The 18,186-nt window shown below is 39.9% G+C and overlaps 2 protein-coding genes across 3 annotated transcripts in view; both read right to left on the bottom strand.

Moving 5' to 3' along the window:
- Positions 1 to 18,186, bottom strand: part of LOC140947828 (uncharacterized) — a 54,337-nt gene that overhangs the window by 23,345 nt on the left and 12,806 nt on the right. Inside the window, exons 2-9 of one of the 2 annotated variants that reach the window (XM_073397029.1) lie at positions 11,321 to 11,377; positions 9,715 to 9,814; positions 9,374 to 9,448; positions 7,932 to 8,130; positions 6,202 to 6,284; positions 4,648 to 4,741; positions 4,349 to 4,435; positions 1,920 to 3,733 (exon numbers count right to left, since the gene is read on the bottom strand). In XM_073397029.1, the coding sequence (XP_073253130.1) occupies positions 3,351 to 3,733; positions 4,349 to 4,435; positions 4,648 to 4,741; positions 6,202 to 6,284; positions 7,932 to 8,130; positions 9,374 to 9,448; positions 9,715 to 9,814; positions 11,321 to 11,377 (1,078 nt within the window). In that variant the 3' untranslated portion in view covers positions 1,920 to 3,350. Of the gene's footprint in view, positions 1 to 1,919; positions 3,734 to 4,348; positions 4,436 to 4,647; positions 4,742 to 6,201; positions 6,285 to 7,931; positions 8,131 to 9,373; positions 9,449 to 9,714; positions 9,815 to 11,320; positions 11,378 to 18,186 lie in introns of those variants that run through there. The other variant, XM_073397030.1, reaches the window with a different exon arrangement.
- On the bottom strand, positions 12,518 to 14,219 carry LOC140947831 (uncharacterized). The gene has a single exon (XM_073397033.1). The coding sequence runs from the start codon at positions 14,180 to 14,182 to the stop codon at positions 13,121 to 13,123; it is 1,062 nt and encodes a 353-aa protein (XP_073253134.1). The 5' UTR covers positions 14,183 to 14,219; the 3' UTR covers positions 12,518 to 13,120.

The following is an 18,186-nucleotide window of genomic DNA, read 5'->3' on the forward strand; positions in this document are numbered from 1 at the left end:
CTTTTAAATGTTTAAATTTCATCTTAAATTATTTAAAACTTTAATTTAGAACTTTGCGTACATTCATTCCAAACGTAGAAAGTTAGGTGTGTTTATCCTCTATCAGAAATGCTAATTTATTTATCCAAACAAAGTAAATTCGTGGAAAGAGCAGCTGGTAAAAAAGGGGCGGGTCGAGAAATTTTCCTTAAGGGAAGGGGGGGGAGGGTGGGTCCAACTTGTGCACACCCTTATTGATGCAAATAATTTCCCTTCTTCCTCGCCACTTCATTAGTCTCTACTACGTAAACCCTTGCTTAGATGATACACATCTCTGAAACTTTCGTCTGTTGTGTTTAGTGACGAAGTTACAGTTGTCCGATATTTTGAGGATGGTTCGGATCCCACCCACCCTACCCCTGGAGAGTTATTGAAAGTTACAAAGCAGGTGACATGGAATTTAAAGATTGAATACAGAGAAAAAATATTAAGCTTGTTGGAGAGAGGCTTAGAATTTGTACGTTTCTCGGCGGAGGAGCCGCGAGTAACCTGAGAAAACAGCTCACATTTCGCGACGCCACCACTGGTTGCCCCGCGAAATGACGTCTGACAAACGATTGCAGAAATTCTATACTAATGACGCGTCACTACCCAGATCTGGGTAGTACTTCTGATTGGATGATGCAAGTTTTCCACCAATCGGGAGCACCACCCAGATCTAGGTAGTGACGGGTCATCAGTATGGAATTTCTGCGGTCGTTTCTCAGACGTCATTTCGCGGGGAAACCAGTGCTGGCGTTGCGAAATGTCAGCTAGTTTCTTAGGCTAAGCTGCGAGGGAAAGTTTCGATTTAACGTGCTCCCAAACTTCTCGCAGCTCCGGCGCACCCCCTCCAATCCCGCCAGCTACGCAGGCTATTACACGGATTACACCAGATTGCAGAGTTGACATATGGTAAGAGAGAATTATAAAAAAGCTTTTAAGGTATCCGAAGGTGGATATCGTCTTGATTTACGGAAAATTTCTAAAACTTTAGACTATCGTAGATAGCAGAGATGTGGAGTTTCCACGAAATATGCCTTCTGCACACATACTATAGGAGAATTATGTATTAACATGTTTGTACTGATGCGATAATGTGTTTGCGCTGTGGATAAAATAACAAGTAAGAGTAATGAAGGTAGACTTTTCAGGGTGGAAAGTGAGTATATTTGCATTAAAGTAAGAGGAAACAAGAAAGAGCTCTCGATTAAAATTTGTGTAAGTAGCTAAGTCTTAATGAGGTACGAATATATTAGTATCATATGCAAAGAGGATTAATGAGAGGTGACTTGAAGAGGAAAAGAGGAGAGAGCCCCCGGGAGAGAGCCAAAGAAGAGAGTCTTAGGGAAACTCAAACACGACATTGTTAATTGACTGTTCTCTGTGAGCTAAATAACTGGTAAGTCAAGTGAACGGAACACCGCGGATACCATAGAAATAGGCCACTTCCGAGTTCCAAAAACCCTCACTTTCAAATTGAGGCCAAGTGCAAAACCTTTCTTGTGAAAATGAGTTTTGTTTGCATGAGAATGAAAAATCATTTCAGATCAAAGGCTGAGCACTTAACCTCGTTTTGATACAGATGCCCGCGGGAACTCGGCAAAGGCCTATTCATTTTATCAATTACACTGGAACCCCTATTCAGGGGATACCCTCGGGATCAAGGCAAGTGTTCCCTGAATGTAGGTTGGGCTGAGGCTTGTTAAAAAAATGAATAAACAAATAAAATATTTTTATTTGAGCTGAAAAAGGCGTCTGCTCTCGCAGGCTGTGGAATCTGTTGCAGTCATTATTTAGAGAAGATAGATAATGCAAAAAAGATGATGAATAACTTATCTCTGCAATGTAGTGTGTAGATTCCCACGCAGACGTTCTTACGGGTTCGTCACGCAATCATTTGTAGGAACGCGTGACCAACCCCTAAGAACGTTTGCGTGGGAGGCTATGTAGTGTGCTGAATTACCACAAGTGCAGTACATGAGTTAATTCATTTTTGAAAGCAGTCTCTGGAAAGCACTCGTCATTGTGACTAATGAACACTTAAACTAAATCACTTTTTGATTACTAAGGTGTCCCCTGATTGGAAGTTAAATCCAGGTTTTTTGGGCCCAGAAAAAGTGTCCCTTTCCCCTGAATAGAGGTGTCCCTTCAATGGAGGTAACAAATACAAAGATTATATGAACATTTCTCCGGGACCAAATTTTGTGTACTCTGAATGGAAGTGTCCCAAAGGAGAGGTTCCACTATAGTATCTATTTTTTTCAACCGAAATGCTTAACTTTACTTTTAAATAATGCTCTTTTAATGTACGCGAGGGAGCGCGTACGCGTGAATAAAGCCCCTGCTATAAAGGAGAAAATGATTAAAACGGGTGAGTGTGGTAACACGTAACTTGCGATCGGGCGCCTGACAGTATGCTCATTGGCCTGAGTATCACAAGTTCAAGGATATCATTTAAAGGTTAGACAACACAAACTACTTAGTACTAAGTACTAAGTACTTAAATACACACCTTCACAATACAGTTAGTCATTTCTGTTCGAGCGACACAGCTGAAAACGATCTTAACAGCAATCCACGTAAAAATCGAGCTGGCGAATGGTTACTAGCCTGCTACAGCTCTCTTGTTGGCGTTTTGCGCTAAATTCGCGTTGGCCTTCGCGCAAGGCGTTGCTACAGGCGGTGGAGATTACAAACAAATCGCCGAATCGCCTCATGCACCGACTTGTCTTGGGACGTCGCCGCTCGCTCAACAAATATGTACGTTTACGGTAAACCAACCAAAAGCTAACGCCTGTAGAACAGGCATTACTTTTCAGATGCGTTTTGCAGGCGAACGTGAATCATGATCCGAACGTGGATCTTGATTCACGCGCTTAAGAAGAGGCAAGATATTTAGCGCTCCTTATATAGCGGGCCACGCGTCCACGCTTCACGGATTCACGATTCTAAACGCCGTGCAGGCTCGCCATTGTTTGCTGAACTAATCGTCAACTTTGCTACCTTATATTTTCGCGCAGAAATTCGGACTGAGGTTGCTCTAACATTCTGCTGTTAAGGTGGATTTCCACTGTGGAGTTATTTTTACACGCGTATGGACGTATAATTTACTTGCGAAAATAAAATAAAGGCGTTGTATGAAAAGTCGCCCGTAAACGTTAATATTGAACCTCCTTCAAGTTTTTCGTTTACGCGCTACACTGCAACATGCTGGGTATTAGATCAAAACCGTCTAGAGAACCTTATGCATTCGTAGGTAGATCGAGTATACTATGTTCAACACGAGTAGCTTAAATTCCTTGCTTAAATCAACATATATCCTTCTTGTTTCATCTCCTTTTCCCTCGCTTGTTACCAGCCGGTGGCCTTTGAAGCTGAAACTTCGGTTGTGCAGTAAACGCTGAAGTCCCGGTGCCAAAACCGGTTCCCCCAAGTCCTGTTCCTGTGGAGGCAAAAGCTCCTCCTGTGGAGGACCCAAGGGCAGGGGTACCAAATCCTCCCGTAAGACTTGGGGTCCCAAATCCAGTGGTCGCTCCGAGACCCGTGGCTCCTAACGTGTTGGTACCAAGAGGCATTCCAAATGTGGAGCCTGATGTTAGACTGGTACCGCCGAGTCCTGTGGTGGTGCCAAATGGATTTCCCAGAGACGATGTTCCTGCTGCCCCCAAAGAACCTGTTAAACCGGAAGGGTTTGTCTGAAAACTGCCAATCCCTAGGGTAACAAAAATGTACCAAAATTGTTATCAAGTCCGCTTTATCACTTATAAGCAATTCCACAAGATTTCTATAGTTCTCGGCGTGATAAACAGCCTTTGCTAAGTTACGATGTAGATGTACAGGCAAACTGGCGACCTCCCCCTCCTCCCACCCCGCAATTTTTGTAAATTGGTGGAAATCACCTTCGAACTCTTCTTGGCTTTTTTGCAAGATGTCCCAGTATACTGGGTTTTAATGTTCAAACTTGGTGCCTTTTGCGAAATTCTTGAAGCTCATTGGGTGAGCAGAGAGGGGTAATGGGTCATGAAATCTACGGATCGATTTACGTTTCTGAGAAACTGTACACCTACCCCTATCCTAAGCCATCATTTTGCCCTTAATGAGAAGTAAGTGTTAATGTTAGCTTTGGGGAGGGGTAGGTCGACAGTTTTCCAGAAACCTTAATTGATCAAAATCTACCATGGAGGGCAAAAGAACTTTGGACGCAGTGGAAAAACCCTTGCAGGCAATTACAGGTAAAAAGGAATCATGACATTGCCATTATTGTTACAACATGCTGTAAGCCGCTTTCAATAGAACACACGTACCAAGTATCCAGTAAATTCAATACCTGATATATTTGTGGCGGTTGACGAAGCAGACGCTGAATTATTGGATAATACACGAAAAGGATTGGGACCAAGGCTAAATTCTGCACCTAAGGAACAAAAAGAATAAGAAGAAAGTTAAAGCGCCAATCGCAGAAAAATTTAGAAGCGAGTCAGTGCCTTAAATAATAAAATTTAAAATCGTCTGAAGTGATAAATGGACATTCTGATATCTGATATAGCCAAAAATAAGGCACGTAAGAAGAAAAATGAATTTCAAAGCAAGGATAAAATTAAACTACAACATGGACAATATTCTTACTTGTCTTCGATAGATCCTTTAAGACGCTTGAAAATACATCTGTGGTGTCCTTGAAATAAGCTCTTCTGTAGTTAAGATATTGTTCCTTTTGAACCTGGTGCAATAATCAAAAAATGTTTCAGATACTCACCATTTTCTAGCCTTAATCATCTTTGCGTAAGCATGGAGAAGAACTCCAAGTTCTTACTGCGCTTTTCATAAACACGCGAATCCTGAGGTTCAAAAGCCAACTGACGTTTGCACTTTTCGCTGCAGTCAGTTATCTTAGCGGATCTCTTAGGAAACAGAAGTTTACTTCAACGGATTTAAAAGGTCATGGTTTGTGATTGGTGGATTTCAATCCGTTTTGTGTGTTTGTGTTTTAAGGTTCGTTGCTCGTGATCGTAATTATGATTGACGGCAGTGAAAAACGCCCAGTTGTGAAGGCGACTTTTGAACTTCAGAGTTCGTGTGTTTTTGAAAAGCGCAATAATATCGGAGTCTCCAAAAGACTATATGGAGAAAGAATTTAAACAACATAATCTTAGATTTATATCATCTTGAATAATAAGCTAATATCCTCGGGAGAAAAAAGAAACAAAAAATGATTTCAGATGAAAAAAGAAAGAAAGGTTAATAGTGTACGATCAAGAGACGTCTTTGTATGATTTTCACGAGAATTCTTAAAAGGAAAAAAATCGAATATTATTCAATACTCCTTAAAACTAGTTGAAAAGGTTAGGTTTATTATTTAAGTTGCGATTCACTTCCAAATCATTATCCGCGGTAAGAGACCACGGTAAATAACTTAAGTGCGTGCCCAGGGTATTTCTTAAAAAAAAGAAAAAACAACAACAACAACAACAAAAACAAAACAAACAAAAAACACGAGAACATTTTTTGTTGCTACTGATACAATAAATCTGTTTGTTTTTCATTCACATTACTCCTGATGACAACATAAGTGTCCTTTTAAAGCGAAAGCTGAACTAATTTATGGGTAAAGGTTTAGTCTGCAGCATAATTATTAAACTGATGTTTTCTTTGTTCAGAGCTCGTACAATGTGGATCCTTTTTTAGGACTTCTATGAGTCCTGTTTGCTTAAATATACCAAAACCTAAAGCGTAGTTCCCACTTCATCGTCTGCTCCGCCTCAAGCTGTTTTCAGGCGAACACGACGATCATATGTATATAATTCTGACGTGTTGGGGAGTAATCGGGACAATTTAGGGAAATAATTACCCAGTCCTCAAAGCCTCATTATTTTGCGCGGCCGATACGTTTCGTGACACGTGGTCCACCTGTTTTCCTCGGTTACGTCACCAAAGAGAATTGACCGAAAAAGCGTGGGAAAACACCGTATAGGGCCTAGGCAAAGGAAATCATCATTGCCTGGACACAACAGACAAGGACTGGGAAAAAACAGGGCGGAAAAGTCCTCTCCATTCCACCTTTCTTCCCGGTCCTCTGTCTTTCCTCTTTCTGCGCTCGCTTTCTTTTTTGCTCGTTTTTTTTTCCGACTACCTTCCCTAAAACGGGTTAGCTGGTTGCCTTATAACGAAACCAGGCTTTACCTTGACGGCTTCGTGAATTTCATGAAGCTGTGCTGCTAAGGCGATAAATGTTTCATGGAGCTTGTGCATGACATCAGAAAGATCTAGAAAATAATAAGGGTGAAGAAGGGTTAACAAATTCAATTAAGGTGACTCGACCAAGTTTTTTTTTGAGGGGGTACCATCCTACTTTGAAGCTCTCTGGTATCCCCACCTTTACTTTTATCGTAAGTCTAACACATAGAATGGATAACATATAGACCAATCTACAATATAACATAAAATGTTTGGCGATCGGAGTAAATGCCACGTGGTTATAATGCCACGCCCCTTTGAGGTCTGAGTCGAAAATCTGCTGTTGCCGGCATTTTTTTGTGAAAATCTCTCGGCTACACATAGTGTGCATTAGTGTCTTGCGCTGAACAGAGTTTCACAATAATCGCAAAGACCCAGTTCGAGAAATTCAGCGGTTTCCAAATTTAGTTCAGAATTTATGCGAAAATGAAAAGCCAACTTTACACGATTATATCTAATAAACTATGAGATTTATCCCTTTATTTTGGGGATCTTTATAACAGATGGGTCCTTGCAAGTCAGCAAAAAAACTTTAGGGCCTTGTGAATGCGCGCGATTTCGAGCAATGCAAACATATACAAATTATAGTTTCAGCTAGTTGTTGACGTTTGTCAGCGTTTAAGAGTCCTTCTCACGAAAAAAGCATTTTCTTAAAAATTCGTAGTTTTTTTTCCTTCAAACTTTTTCAGGGCCTCAATTGATTAACTAACTACCCGGATTCTGAATTTCATGATCATTGAAAAACTGACATTATCTTCTATAAGCCCACACTTGAGTAAACATTGAAGATTTTTAGCGTTTTGGCTGAGTTTGTGCTTTGGGAGTTTTCTATTGTTTCTAGTCTGTCATGATACAACATTCTTGTTCAGCACGCGTGCAATGACCGCGCTTGGCTGACTTCCGAATGTTCACCGAGATATGATAATTTTGTATGAGAAAATAGAAGGGATTCCCGTCACGCAACGTCTAAGACATGAACACCCCTAATGCGCACTACGTGTAGCCGAGAGATTTTCACAAAAAAATGCCGGCAACAGCAGATTTTCGACTCAGACCTCAAACGGGCGTGGCATTATAACCACGTGACATCTACTCCGATCGCCAAAAATTTTATGTTATATTGTAGATTGATCTATATGTTATCCATTCTATGTGTTAGACTTACGATAAAAGTAAAGGTGGGGATACCAGAGAGCTTCAAAGTAGGATGGTACCCCCCCCCCCCCCCCAAAAAAAAAAAAAAAAAAAAAAAAAAAACTGGGTCGAGTCACCTTAAAAGCCCAAAGTTAACAACAGGACATAGAAAAAAACAATGAAACCCGTTCATGCGACTACTCGAAGGCCAAACTGGCAGCATTAGTGAGATTTTGAGGGGCTTTCCTGTTTGGGGGGAAACAATGTGGTGGTAGTTTGTCGCCGCGGGCTAGTAGAGCATATGCTGTCGTCGCCGTCGTTTAAGCTACCTTAATTAAACAACAACTGACATTACAACAATGAATGAAATGTGCTTAAAAAGTCAAAACGTTTAGACGTTTATAAAAGATACATAATGTAAAACATAGGGACAATGCAAGTAAGCAAAGCTGTGGCAGGGTTTCTGCGGCAATTTCAGAAATCAGTGGGTGAGCATGACACCATTTCTTGGATATATACCCCTGCCTCAGCTTATTTCGCACCTTGGGGAGTTAGCGTTTGGCCTTGTGATAGTGACGCCATGTGACTCTCCATGATTTCAATCTGCTTTCTATACATCAGCATCCTTTCTTCAAATGTCTCCACCAGACGTTGAAAATACTCCTGTGGTGCCGTATTTTCGTGCTGTAGCGCTGGAGGAATGTCGTTCGTTCTCTGAGCAATTTCAGAATTCTTCAGCTCCTAAAATACAAATCGTGCAAAAATAGGACCTTTGTGGTTCACATGTGATGGAATCAAATTTGCTGAATTGCGAGGTAAGGTTCGCGTAGAGTTTTGATACAGTTGAATCTTTGTAAAACGGCCACCTTGGGGACAGAAAAAGGTGGCCTCTGTAGAGAGGTTGAAACAAGAGTGAATGTATGAACTGTCCGCCAAAAAAAAAAAAAATAGCCGTTGTAGAGAGGTGGCCGTTAGTGGAGGTTCGACTGTATTTCCGCCCATGGGTCATACAATCGAACCTCCATTATAACACAGACTACATATATTTACCTACTCTCAGTCTTTACTGAATAATGTTAATGTATTATAGTAGTTAGATTTTTATCAAAAATAGTGTTTGCAGTGCTGATGAGATGACCGTGTTTAAATTAAGTCATTCATTCATTCGTTTTGCAAAGCAAAAAAGAAAAAGAAGGAAACTCAGGGAAGCGGACAGCTCTACTTCCGGCAGCCGTTTAAACTCACCATAAGCGGTAATTCCTACGCAACGGAGGGTTTCGATTTAGTCTTTTTCTTTGTTTCTTAACTGTTTGGGGAGGGGCTTAATAGCGACCGAGGGCTTATCTGACAGGAGGGGCCTATAAAACCTCGTTCCCAGGTTCTCTCTCCTACCCGTCTCTCTCGCTCCGTAGGGACGGGTAGGAAAGAACCCTGGGTTCGAGGTTGGGGCTCATAGACTATTACTGGATTTAGCGAAGATGGTGGTATTGGTATCAGTTCTCCATAAAAAACTAAAATGCAAACTGGAAAAGCTCAAGTATAAGAAGTTGTAGGTCATGCAGCCAAGAAAAAAACAAATCCAAGACGTGAATAAACCATCCCGAATCAGTCCTAATGAAGTGTTACAATCGTGATTGATTGATAGAGTCTATCATTTATTAGTAAAATTCAACTAGTGGGTTATTATCAATGCTACGTTCTGATTAGTTGAGTTACTACTAGGCTATATGTTATAGCCCACTAGTAGCGAAAAGCGTCGGCTGTGAAAACCAAAAGAATGGCGGCTGAATCGCGTTTTGTTAGCTAAAGTTGTTTTGTCTTGATATTTTTAACCAACTTGTTGGATTTTACTAAAACAATTATATCTCTTGCCCTCATGGCCCCCATTAACCTGTACTCTTCTTAAACAAAGAAATATCAAACTAGCACTTTTTCTTCCTTGGCGACTCTTTCTACATATTTTTGAAGACATTTAGTACTGCACCTGTGATACATCCATTTTGAGGTTCTCGACAGCACATCCATCTCTCTGGATACTGTTAGATACCAGAGCTAAAGCCTGCAAAAAATATCCATAAACATGTCATAATTGCGAGGAGAGGGGAACTTAAAAAAATGCTGCATATAGTGCAAACAGCCTTAAGCAAAAAACATTGTCTTTCTGTTCACACCAAAAAATAGGAAGGGGTTGGAGGGAATGTCAATCACAGAAATAGGCTTCTCAAACGTTAAATGGTCAGCCCCTAAATTAGCAGTGCAAATAATGAACAATATAAAGAAAGTATAAAAGGAAAGAGAGCTAAGGTTACTAGGTCAGAAGAGTACCTGTCTTAGAGCTAAGGTCTCTTCTCGCACTTTATCCAGCGCACTTCCAGATGCTCTAGAAATCTCATCCTTATGATCTTTCTGTTCCTTGACATATTTCCTTAAAACATACAACTCATACATTAGTTTCATTTTAAAAAAATCCATCTCTATCTGTTACCATTACAGAGATACCAAAGGGTGAGCTTAAGCACGCAAAACACAATTAACCATATTATATACACAGATTTTGTGGCAAAGCTACCTTTCTGGCCAAACCTTCCTCTCAGCCTGGGAAGGAGGGATGGTGTTATGTGTAGGCTATTGTGACAGCATGCACATTTAAAAGGATGGTAAAAGCAGGGAACACAAACTGTTGGCACAGGAAAAAAAAGGCAGAGGAAGACTGCACTTAAGACAGTTTTACTTATTCCCAAACTCCAGGAATTCAATTTTTTCACTTTGTGAATATTACACCTCGTCTACCTCCCAAAATTTTGCATAACCATTGTTTTTGCTTTCTCTTGGGACAACTGTGATACACAGGAGAAATAGAAAACAATGGTTAAGTAAGTTTTTTTGGGGGGGAGGGGGGTTGGGGGAGGGGGGTACACAAGGAGTATTTATTATAAGCAATGTGAAAATAGTGAATGTAATATTTTATTGTTTTGCTTTCAGCAGCACTTTTGATATGAATGGAAGGCAAAGAGTGTTACATTCAGGGATTTTAAAAGTTTCATACAGGCAAATATTAATTTGTTTATACCTAATTGGTACTTAATTTCATGGGCCTTAAATTTCGCAAAATTAAAGAACAGCAACAATAAATCCTCACGAAATTGAAAAGCTCTGAAAATTTAATACCCATTATAGAAAATTCAAACAACAGTTGACATGTAATGGCAATGATGTGTATCAACAAACACAAATTGCTTTCTGGTTTTACTGGTAAGCTCCATTTTGTATCTTCAGTGAGTGAAATGTGGTTAGATTGCAAAGATTTCACAAATTGCTTGTTCCAGTTTACCTAATTTTCTTAAAGGTTCAGACTTTTTAAAAAAAGAGAATGAAGTTGAGAATGCTTAAATCGCAAAATTTAATGCCTTTTTCCCATGTTTACTTGTTAAAATCGCGAAATTAAGTACCTATGAAATTTAGTGCCAATAAGGTAGTTTAGTTTTCCTTATTAGACTATCCATTGCTGCAGTAATAATAACAGGACAACGGAACCAGGGAAGGATGGGTCGGGGGGGGGGGGGCTACTGCCATCATATTTGGGCTATATAGGTATGTGCCACTGTGAAGGGTATGGTTTTCAAGCAGTTTACTCCCCCCCCCCCCCCCCCCGGGGATGGGTCAAAGGGGCCCAAACCCTCTAAATGCACCCATCACACCAGAAACATAATAGATCATGAGAGTGCATTACAACTGATCACAGAAATCATTAACTCCAAAAAGTCAAAGAGTAACAGCAAGAAAGGCTGGAAATGCTATACCGCTGTTAACAGGCTATGAAAAAAATTGTCAGCAGAGAGCATATTAAGTTTGGACATTTGGAAAAAAACTTCCTGGATCCAACCCAGATAATTAAGATGAAGTTGAATAAAAACTTCATTAGGTTACTCACTTGATGTGGTCTACGATTTCATTCAAAGGATTAGGCAAGGGTGTGTCTTTCACATCACTACATGGAAAAGAGAAGCAACACATTAATGTGAATAGTTATTACAAAGGTCAAAATCCTTTAGGTCTCTGATAATTAACATTTGTTATAGTTATTTGCATGACTACATCGAGCTGAAGTAGGCATAATCACAGGTCCTTGCAACTCTTTGAACAATATGTAAAAATTATCAGTCCAAAGTCAATGTGTATTCACATTATACCAGAACAACAATATTTTTATTTTCTTGATTTTACTTTTTTACAAGTTGATAGCTTGCAGGTAGCTAGTGCTAATCTTGGTGGGTCAGTTTAACATTCAAATGCTTTAAAACAAGCCCATAAAATAAAAGTAAAATAATTTCACTTTTATCCAATTAGAGCGGTTTTCACTTGACTGTCGAAAGTAATTGAGTAATTGGTTTGGTTTTGGTTTTACTACGCCCTTTGGTTGGCTAGTGTATTTACTTTGGTTTTGGTTTTACGACAGTCAAGTGAAAACCGCTCTATTGGAGAAAGACAAGTACAGTAGCACCTCCCATAAGGGGTCACCCACAATGCCCAAGTTTACGGTGCTGCTTAGGATCTCTCTACCAGGAACAGGTCTGAAACAAGTACTCTTTTCCAAGAGAATTTTATGGGCACACAGTTTCTGAGTTACGAAATCAGCAGTGCCATGTTGTCACTAAAGGTTTCTCATATACTCTGAGTCAAATAATACACACGGACAGTGAACAAAATAAGACTGTGTGAAGTGGGTACTTACAGGGTTAAAAACAATGGAAATTCACAAAAAAATGACCTAATAGTGGTGACTTAAGGTTCCAAAAATGGTGCTTTGTCAGGGAAAATTTTGGTATTTTTACAGTCCTGTGGTTTCATTTGGAGTTTTAACTGCATCAAGGAATTAGGGCCATTTTATTTAACCAGCTAAGGGTGACAGCTATGCAGGAATAGCCTGCCTTGCAGACGTAATTTAACCTTGGTTAGTAGCATCTGGCGAAGCAGTGCCAATATGCTTGTTCTGGGTACCCAGCAGGCTCAACATATTACCAGAAGTGCATTCTGAATTTCCTTTCATCTTGATACGCAAATCGACAATGGCATTTGTAACTACTAAGCCAATCATGGTGCATACTCAAATCCTGGTACAAAACCCAAAACAAGATGGACTTAACCAGAATTTAGTTTTGTCTGTGGCGCAGGCTATGTAGGAACAGCGTCAGAAGATTTTAATGTATGGCCATGGTGAATCAAGGTAGGTAACAGTGATTTTATTTTAATGCAACGGAACTTAAGTGTAAATCTTTTAACACAACCAAATGCAGAGTTGTACCCTGTGGCAAAACCGTGCATTAATTTACTGTGTATGTTATTACAGTAAGCAATCCATGCACTTTTATTTTTGTTACAGTACTTGTTGTAATTTTTCATACAGTTCAACCTCTACATAGTGGTCACCTTTAAGACTAAGAAAATTGGCCATTATGAAAAAGTGGCTGTTGTACAAAGGTGGATGCAGGTAGAGTTTCAATACTATTGTATTTTCTAAACTTTATGTCTTGCTGGTCCACTTAGTTTCGTCTACGCTTTGAGCAGACACTTCTTTCTGACATCGCTGTTAGCATTTATGAAGTTGTTTGCGTCAGTCGTGTAGTTGGTTTGTTTACACCCCCAACTACACGACTAACAGTGATGCAAACGATTTCATAAATGCTAAGAGCTATGCCTGAAAAGAAACCTCTGCTTGCAGGGTAAGCTTGTCTCAATCAGCCTGAAGAAAATATTCTGCCAGACTTTTAAGTGTGTCTACTTGTGATCTCTGAGCTAACAAATGGATTGTTTCTACAATCATCTTGGCATTGTATGATTCGTTTGATTGGTCATCCTCCCATTCAGAGAACAGCTTCCTGAAGGTGGTTTCAAACTGTTGTACCTTGTGGTATTCATCAAGGCAAGGCTGAATAGAGGCATACGTGGGCTTTCTGTTGCTTGCAGCATCTTTAAAGATGAGTTTATGTTCTTCATGCAAGTTTAATTTGTCCGGGAAAAAGTAACAAAGCCAAATAAAGAAATAGTTTGTTATTGGAGGAACAGTCTTGCCAAGTTCTTTTTGAAGAATATGAATTACTGGTCTTAATGGCGCAAATTTAGCATCGTACTTCGATAAATGTACATCATCATCTAAATCAACACAATCCAAGTATTTGGGCTGACCAGAATCCTCGTGAAATGAAACTGAAGACCAGCAGTGAAACTCCTTTAACGTAACATCCAATTGTAAATCTTCACTTGTTATGTGGATCATTGTTATCTTTGAGTCTGCTTCAATGGGATATTCTTCAACGTAGTCAGTCTCGATCACTAAAGTTTGTCCGCCACCCGGTAACCGCAGTGTTAAAGTTTGATTCTTGTTAATGGTTATAAAGCCATCCCAGTCATCACGAAAAAATACTTCATCGCCATCTTGTTGGTTTCTAACCCACGTTAAGAGTTTCGCAGCCACAGGCCCGTTTTTTTGCCATAAATCGATTACTTTATCGTAGGTAAGGAACTCTCTGGCTTTTGTAAGCTGTGCACAACCACAAACTAGTTTCCTCATTTTATCACGCTTTTCCTCATCGAGGTCAATCTCAACATCGTAACGGCGGATAAAATACAAGGCCTTAAACTTTAAAAGGCGTGCATGTAGTACGCATCTTGTGTTTCTAGTTACTTGAAGAAGTCTCTTGCAGGTGAGAGCGACGCTGTAAAAAGTACGAGGGTGATCAATGAAAGAAACTATTTTACAGATACACTCTTCTGGCAAAGACAAAATGGACGCCATGTTGATGGTAAACTCGTCTCGTGCCAGACCCCAAGTTTCTCTCAGCCGAACAGTACGCACGCAATGCGTGTACAGAGACGCAATTGAAAAATAAAAAAAATGCGTGGCATGACATCTGGAAGGAGGACCGCTTTAACAGCGGTTGCCTGAATAAGAGACGGAGTAGACTGCTGGTTAATTAATCCTCTGGTAATTCAGCTAAAGAAAAGAGCAACGAATTTATATGGGGTATGACGGTCATTCTCAGTGGATTTTATTGCGGTTTTTTTTACTACAAGAACATGGCGCAAATAGTCAATTCTCTTTGCCGACTGCGAGTTTAGTTTGCTGCTTGTTATACACCTTGCTACGTAGATTTTTTCCCTCTGAGATTGAGTCCTCAAAAATTATAAACAAACACGAGACCAATTTTCTTTACAAAATTGAGTCGGTTTCATTATGTGTTTATTTATTAATTAAATCGCGGGTACGATTCCTTGGACCGGGACCAACACTCAGGGTCTTAAAATGACTGAAAGTTTACGACCTGTAAACGGCTTTGTGGTAAGTTTTAGCTCTTTATAGCGCGAAGGTGACAAGAGAACCGCTCGACTAGCTTCAAAACGCCTTTTTCGGCAAAATCTCCAAGATCGAATGGGTTAACTTTTCCCCCCAGCAAATTCAGGCAAATTTCATGTCACTTTACAGTGCAATATAATAGTTACAACTAATTCCTTGTGCAACGGATATCACAGGCATAAAAAGTTCCGTCTCTGTATGATTTTCCATTTCAACTCAAATCAGTTTCTCGACACAGAGACCCGGTAGAACATCATCAACTCTCTGTTTTTAAGTAAAGAAAACTTTGCAGCTACTGCTCATCATCGTCATGGCCATCGCCATCGTCATATCATAATCATCGTCATCATCATCATCATCATCATTGTCACTATCATCATCATCATCATCATCATCATCATCATCATCATCATCATCATCATCATCATTGTCACCATCATCGTCATCGCATCATCATCATTGTCATCATCATCATCATCATCATCATCATCGTCGTCGTCGTAGTCATCGTCATCCTCGCCGTTATCGTCATTATCATTGACATTATCGTTATTATTATACTTTCCGATGAATAGACAAGTGCTTCGGGAGATAAAATGGAGTGAATATCATTTTCAGTTTACAGTTAAAAGCAGATGGTTAAAATCGTGAAAGTTTTCCTTGTAACGTATATTTCGTAACCTTCAGAGGTAACTTTCATACTCAGTAAAGAGCCCTTCTCAAACGCTGTAAGCACGAGCCCTATTTGCAGCATTTAAGCAAACACAGTCAAACTGCTTTGTAATTGCTGCGGAGCGACCCTAGGGAGCAAGCAGCAACATAATCAGGATTTAAGGGAAATATATAAGGTGGGACGAATTCTCGAATTCATCACTTTTTACCACAACGCATTGCATTTAACCACCATTTTTACCAGGATGCATTGCGCCACGAACAACTCAAATAAAAACACGGGGAAGTTCGGTGGGTTAGAGAGTGCATCGTTCGCTGCCCAGACACTGAGTTTCCTTTGTGGCAAATTTTCTACAGCACGGTTAGAGGGTCTTACCAAATTTAAGACACGCAGGAGTCTTTCAGACGAGTACGATGGTTAACTTGGGGATTGGCAAGAAGATGAGCATTTGCTCTTCGACTCCGCAACACTACGGGGGATATACAAATAACAGCTTGCTAGAAGGTGATGTGAAAGTGAGAAAATGTCATGCCATGCTATTCTTAAGAGCCTGTATGAGCCGAAAATGGATGTGATTTTGACCATTACCTTCAAAATAACAGTGGAAATCGCGATAACAAAACATATATTTTGCGTCCTGCTTTGCAGACGAGAACGTGTATCGGCGTTTTGAAAAGTATAATTATCACTGATTATGTTCTTTCATTCATTCATTGCCATGGATTATGCGTTTACATTGTTTTTTAACTGTTAATAGCTCGGTTAATGCGACTGGCGATCATCTTGCTGGCGGAAGTTTCATGGAAAAGGCATTAAATTAGAAACTTTTCCCTAAAGTCGCGTAATCAAGTTCTGTGGTGTACTGGTTAGGTGTAATCGCGTCGAGCCGAACTTCAACTTCAACTTCAACTTTATTCATTCAATTTCAGTGTACAATTACACGATAGCTTCCACCCGCGTATAAGAGAGCCTAATCGAGGCGAAGGTGCCGGGTTTAGTCCTACTCAACTCTTTTTTTCCTTCTTTCTTTTTTTTTCCGTTTTTTGTTGTTTTCTATAAATATATACCTAAATAACTGTTATTTAAAAGTGCAATAAACAGCAAGAAACGTATCGTGTTTGCAGAGAAAAGATAGTACGCCTTATATAAAATAATTATATGGATAAACAATCTGAATTTCTATCATTTCCCACAATTTACTGTGGAAAAACCAGAGTTGATAACCACTTGATCATTTTCTAAACAAAGTTCCCACGAGTTCTTTCTATTAGACTGATAGTAATTATTACTTTCCAACATGTAAATAGGACATTCAATGTCATTTTCGATTCTTTTATGTCTCACTGCCTAACTAATGCCAGTATCAACAGAACATGCCGCAGCATTACTATCTTTTACGTAGATACCCTATTTTTAACACCATAATTCAGTGGTTACTTATAAGTTTTTATGATTCATCAAAATCTGAGAACCACTCTTCATCGGACAGCGGCGGAATAAGTCTATGCTCAGTGTCCATACAGAAAAGAAATCCCAAGGCAGTAAGAAAGTAAATAGCCGAGAACCGATTATCAACTTCCAGGGGGAGCTTTTGTCCCTGAATGTTCTGACTAAACGCCTCCAGAAGAAGTTTTGTAACTGGGCTCAGGTTTTCAGTTTCTAATGGATCATCTGAAAAAAAATCATTTTCCGACTCTGACTTTAACATTGTACCATCTGGTAGAGTAAACTCGATTTTTAAATCCGAGTATGGTATGTCCAGCATTCCCTCAAGATTATTGCAACCTCTTATCCAGCCACACACATTCATTACTTGGCCACCTGGACAGGCGAAATAAACTGTGCTCTCTACATAGAGCGGTTTTCATTTGAGTGTCGAAAAGTAATTGGTTTTGCACTTTCTACACGATGCGATTGGCTTAAAAGATTCGCGCCACCTTTTCATCCAATCAGAAGTAAAACCAAAGCCAATTGTGACGCGCTCGCATGCATTTTCCCGCGCTTTGCGTCAGCCACATGTAATTACTTCGAGTTTTGATTGGTTCAATGTATTGTCTGTGTCCTATGTGATTGGCCAGAGTAATTACTTTGGTTTTGGTTTTACGACACTCAAACGAAAACCACTCTATCTGTCAGAGGTATTTACATGGTGGTAAGTACTTTCTGCTACCGATGTTTGTTGAAGTAAGTCAAGCTGAAGCCGCTTTGGCAATTTCGTCATGCCAAATACGTGTGAGATGTCGCTGTCGTACATGTCCCAAAACCTCGAAGCATTTGTCAATAAATTTTCGAGGATTTTTGCTTCCGATCTCTGAGATAATAAACGGACCATTTCTGCGATCATCTTGGAATTCACTGAATCGTGTTCTTCATCACTTTCCCACCCAGACACCAGGTTTTGAAGACCAGCTTCAAATTGTTGATCCATGTGGCACTGATCATAGCTGACTGGACAGATGCTACAGTTGGTTTCATGTTCCTTGCAGTGTCTTTGAAAGTAAGTCTATTTGGTCCAAGTAAATTTGACATGTCAGGAAAATAGAAACAGAGCCAAAGGAAGAAGTGATGCGTTATTGAGGGAACGGTCTCACCAAGTTCTCCCTGAAGAATATCTATCACTGCCTTCATCGGTTGCACAGCACGGGTAACTTCTTCTTTTTTCCAAGACAAGTAATCCTGAGGTGAATACCGATTCCACACCTCGGAGTTAAGGCAAATATCGCCAAACGTTACCGAAATGTTTAGATCTTCACGGTAAAATGAGCAGTTGATT

The sequence above is a fragment of the Porites lutea genome, chromosome 9 (assembly GCF_958299795.1).
Source record: "Porites lutea chromosome 9, jaPorLute2.1, whole genome shotgun sequence".
NCBI classification, from domain to species: Eukaryota; Metazoa; Cnidaria; class Anthozoa; order Scleractinia; family Poritidae; genus Porites; species Porites lutea.

What these genes read in the sequence shown, in the direction of transcription:
- LOC140947831 (XM_073397033.1), bottom strand. Translation starts at nt 14,182, where the DNA reads ATGGCGTCCATTTTGTCTTTGCCAGAAGAGTGTATCTGTAAAATAGTT.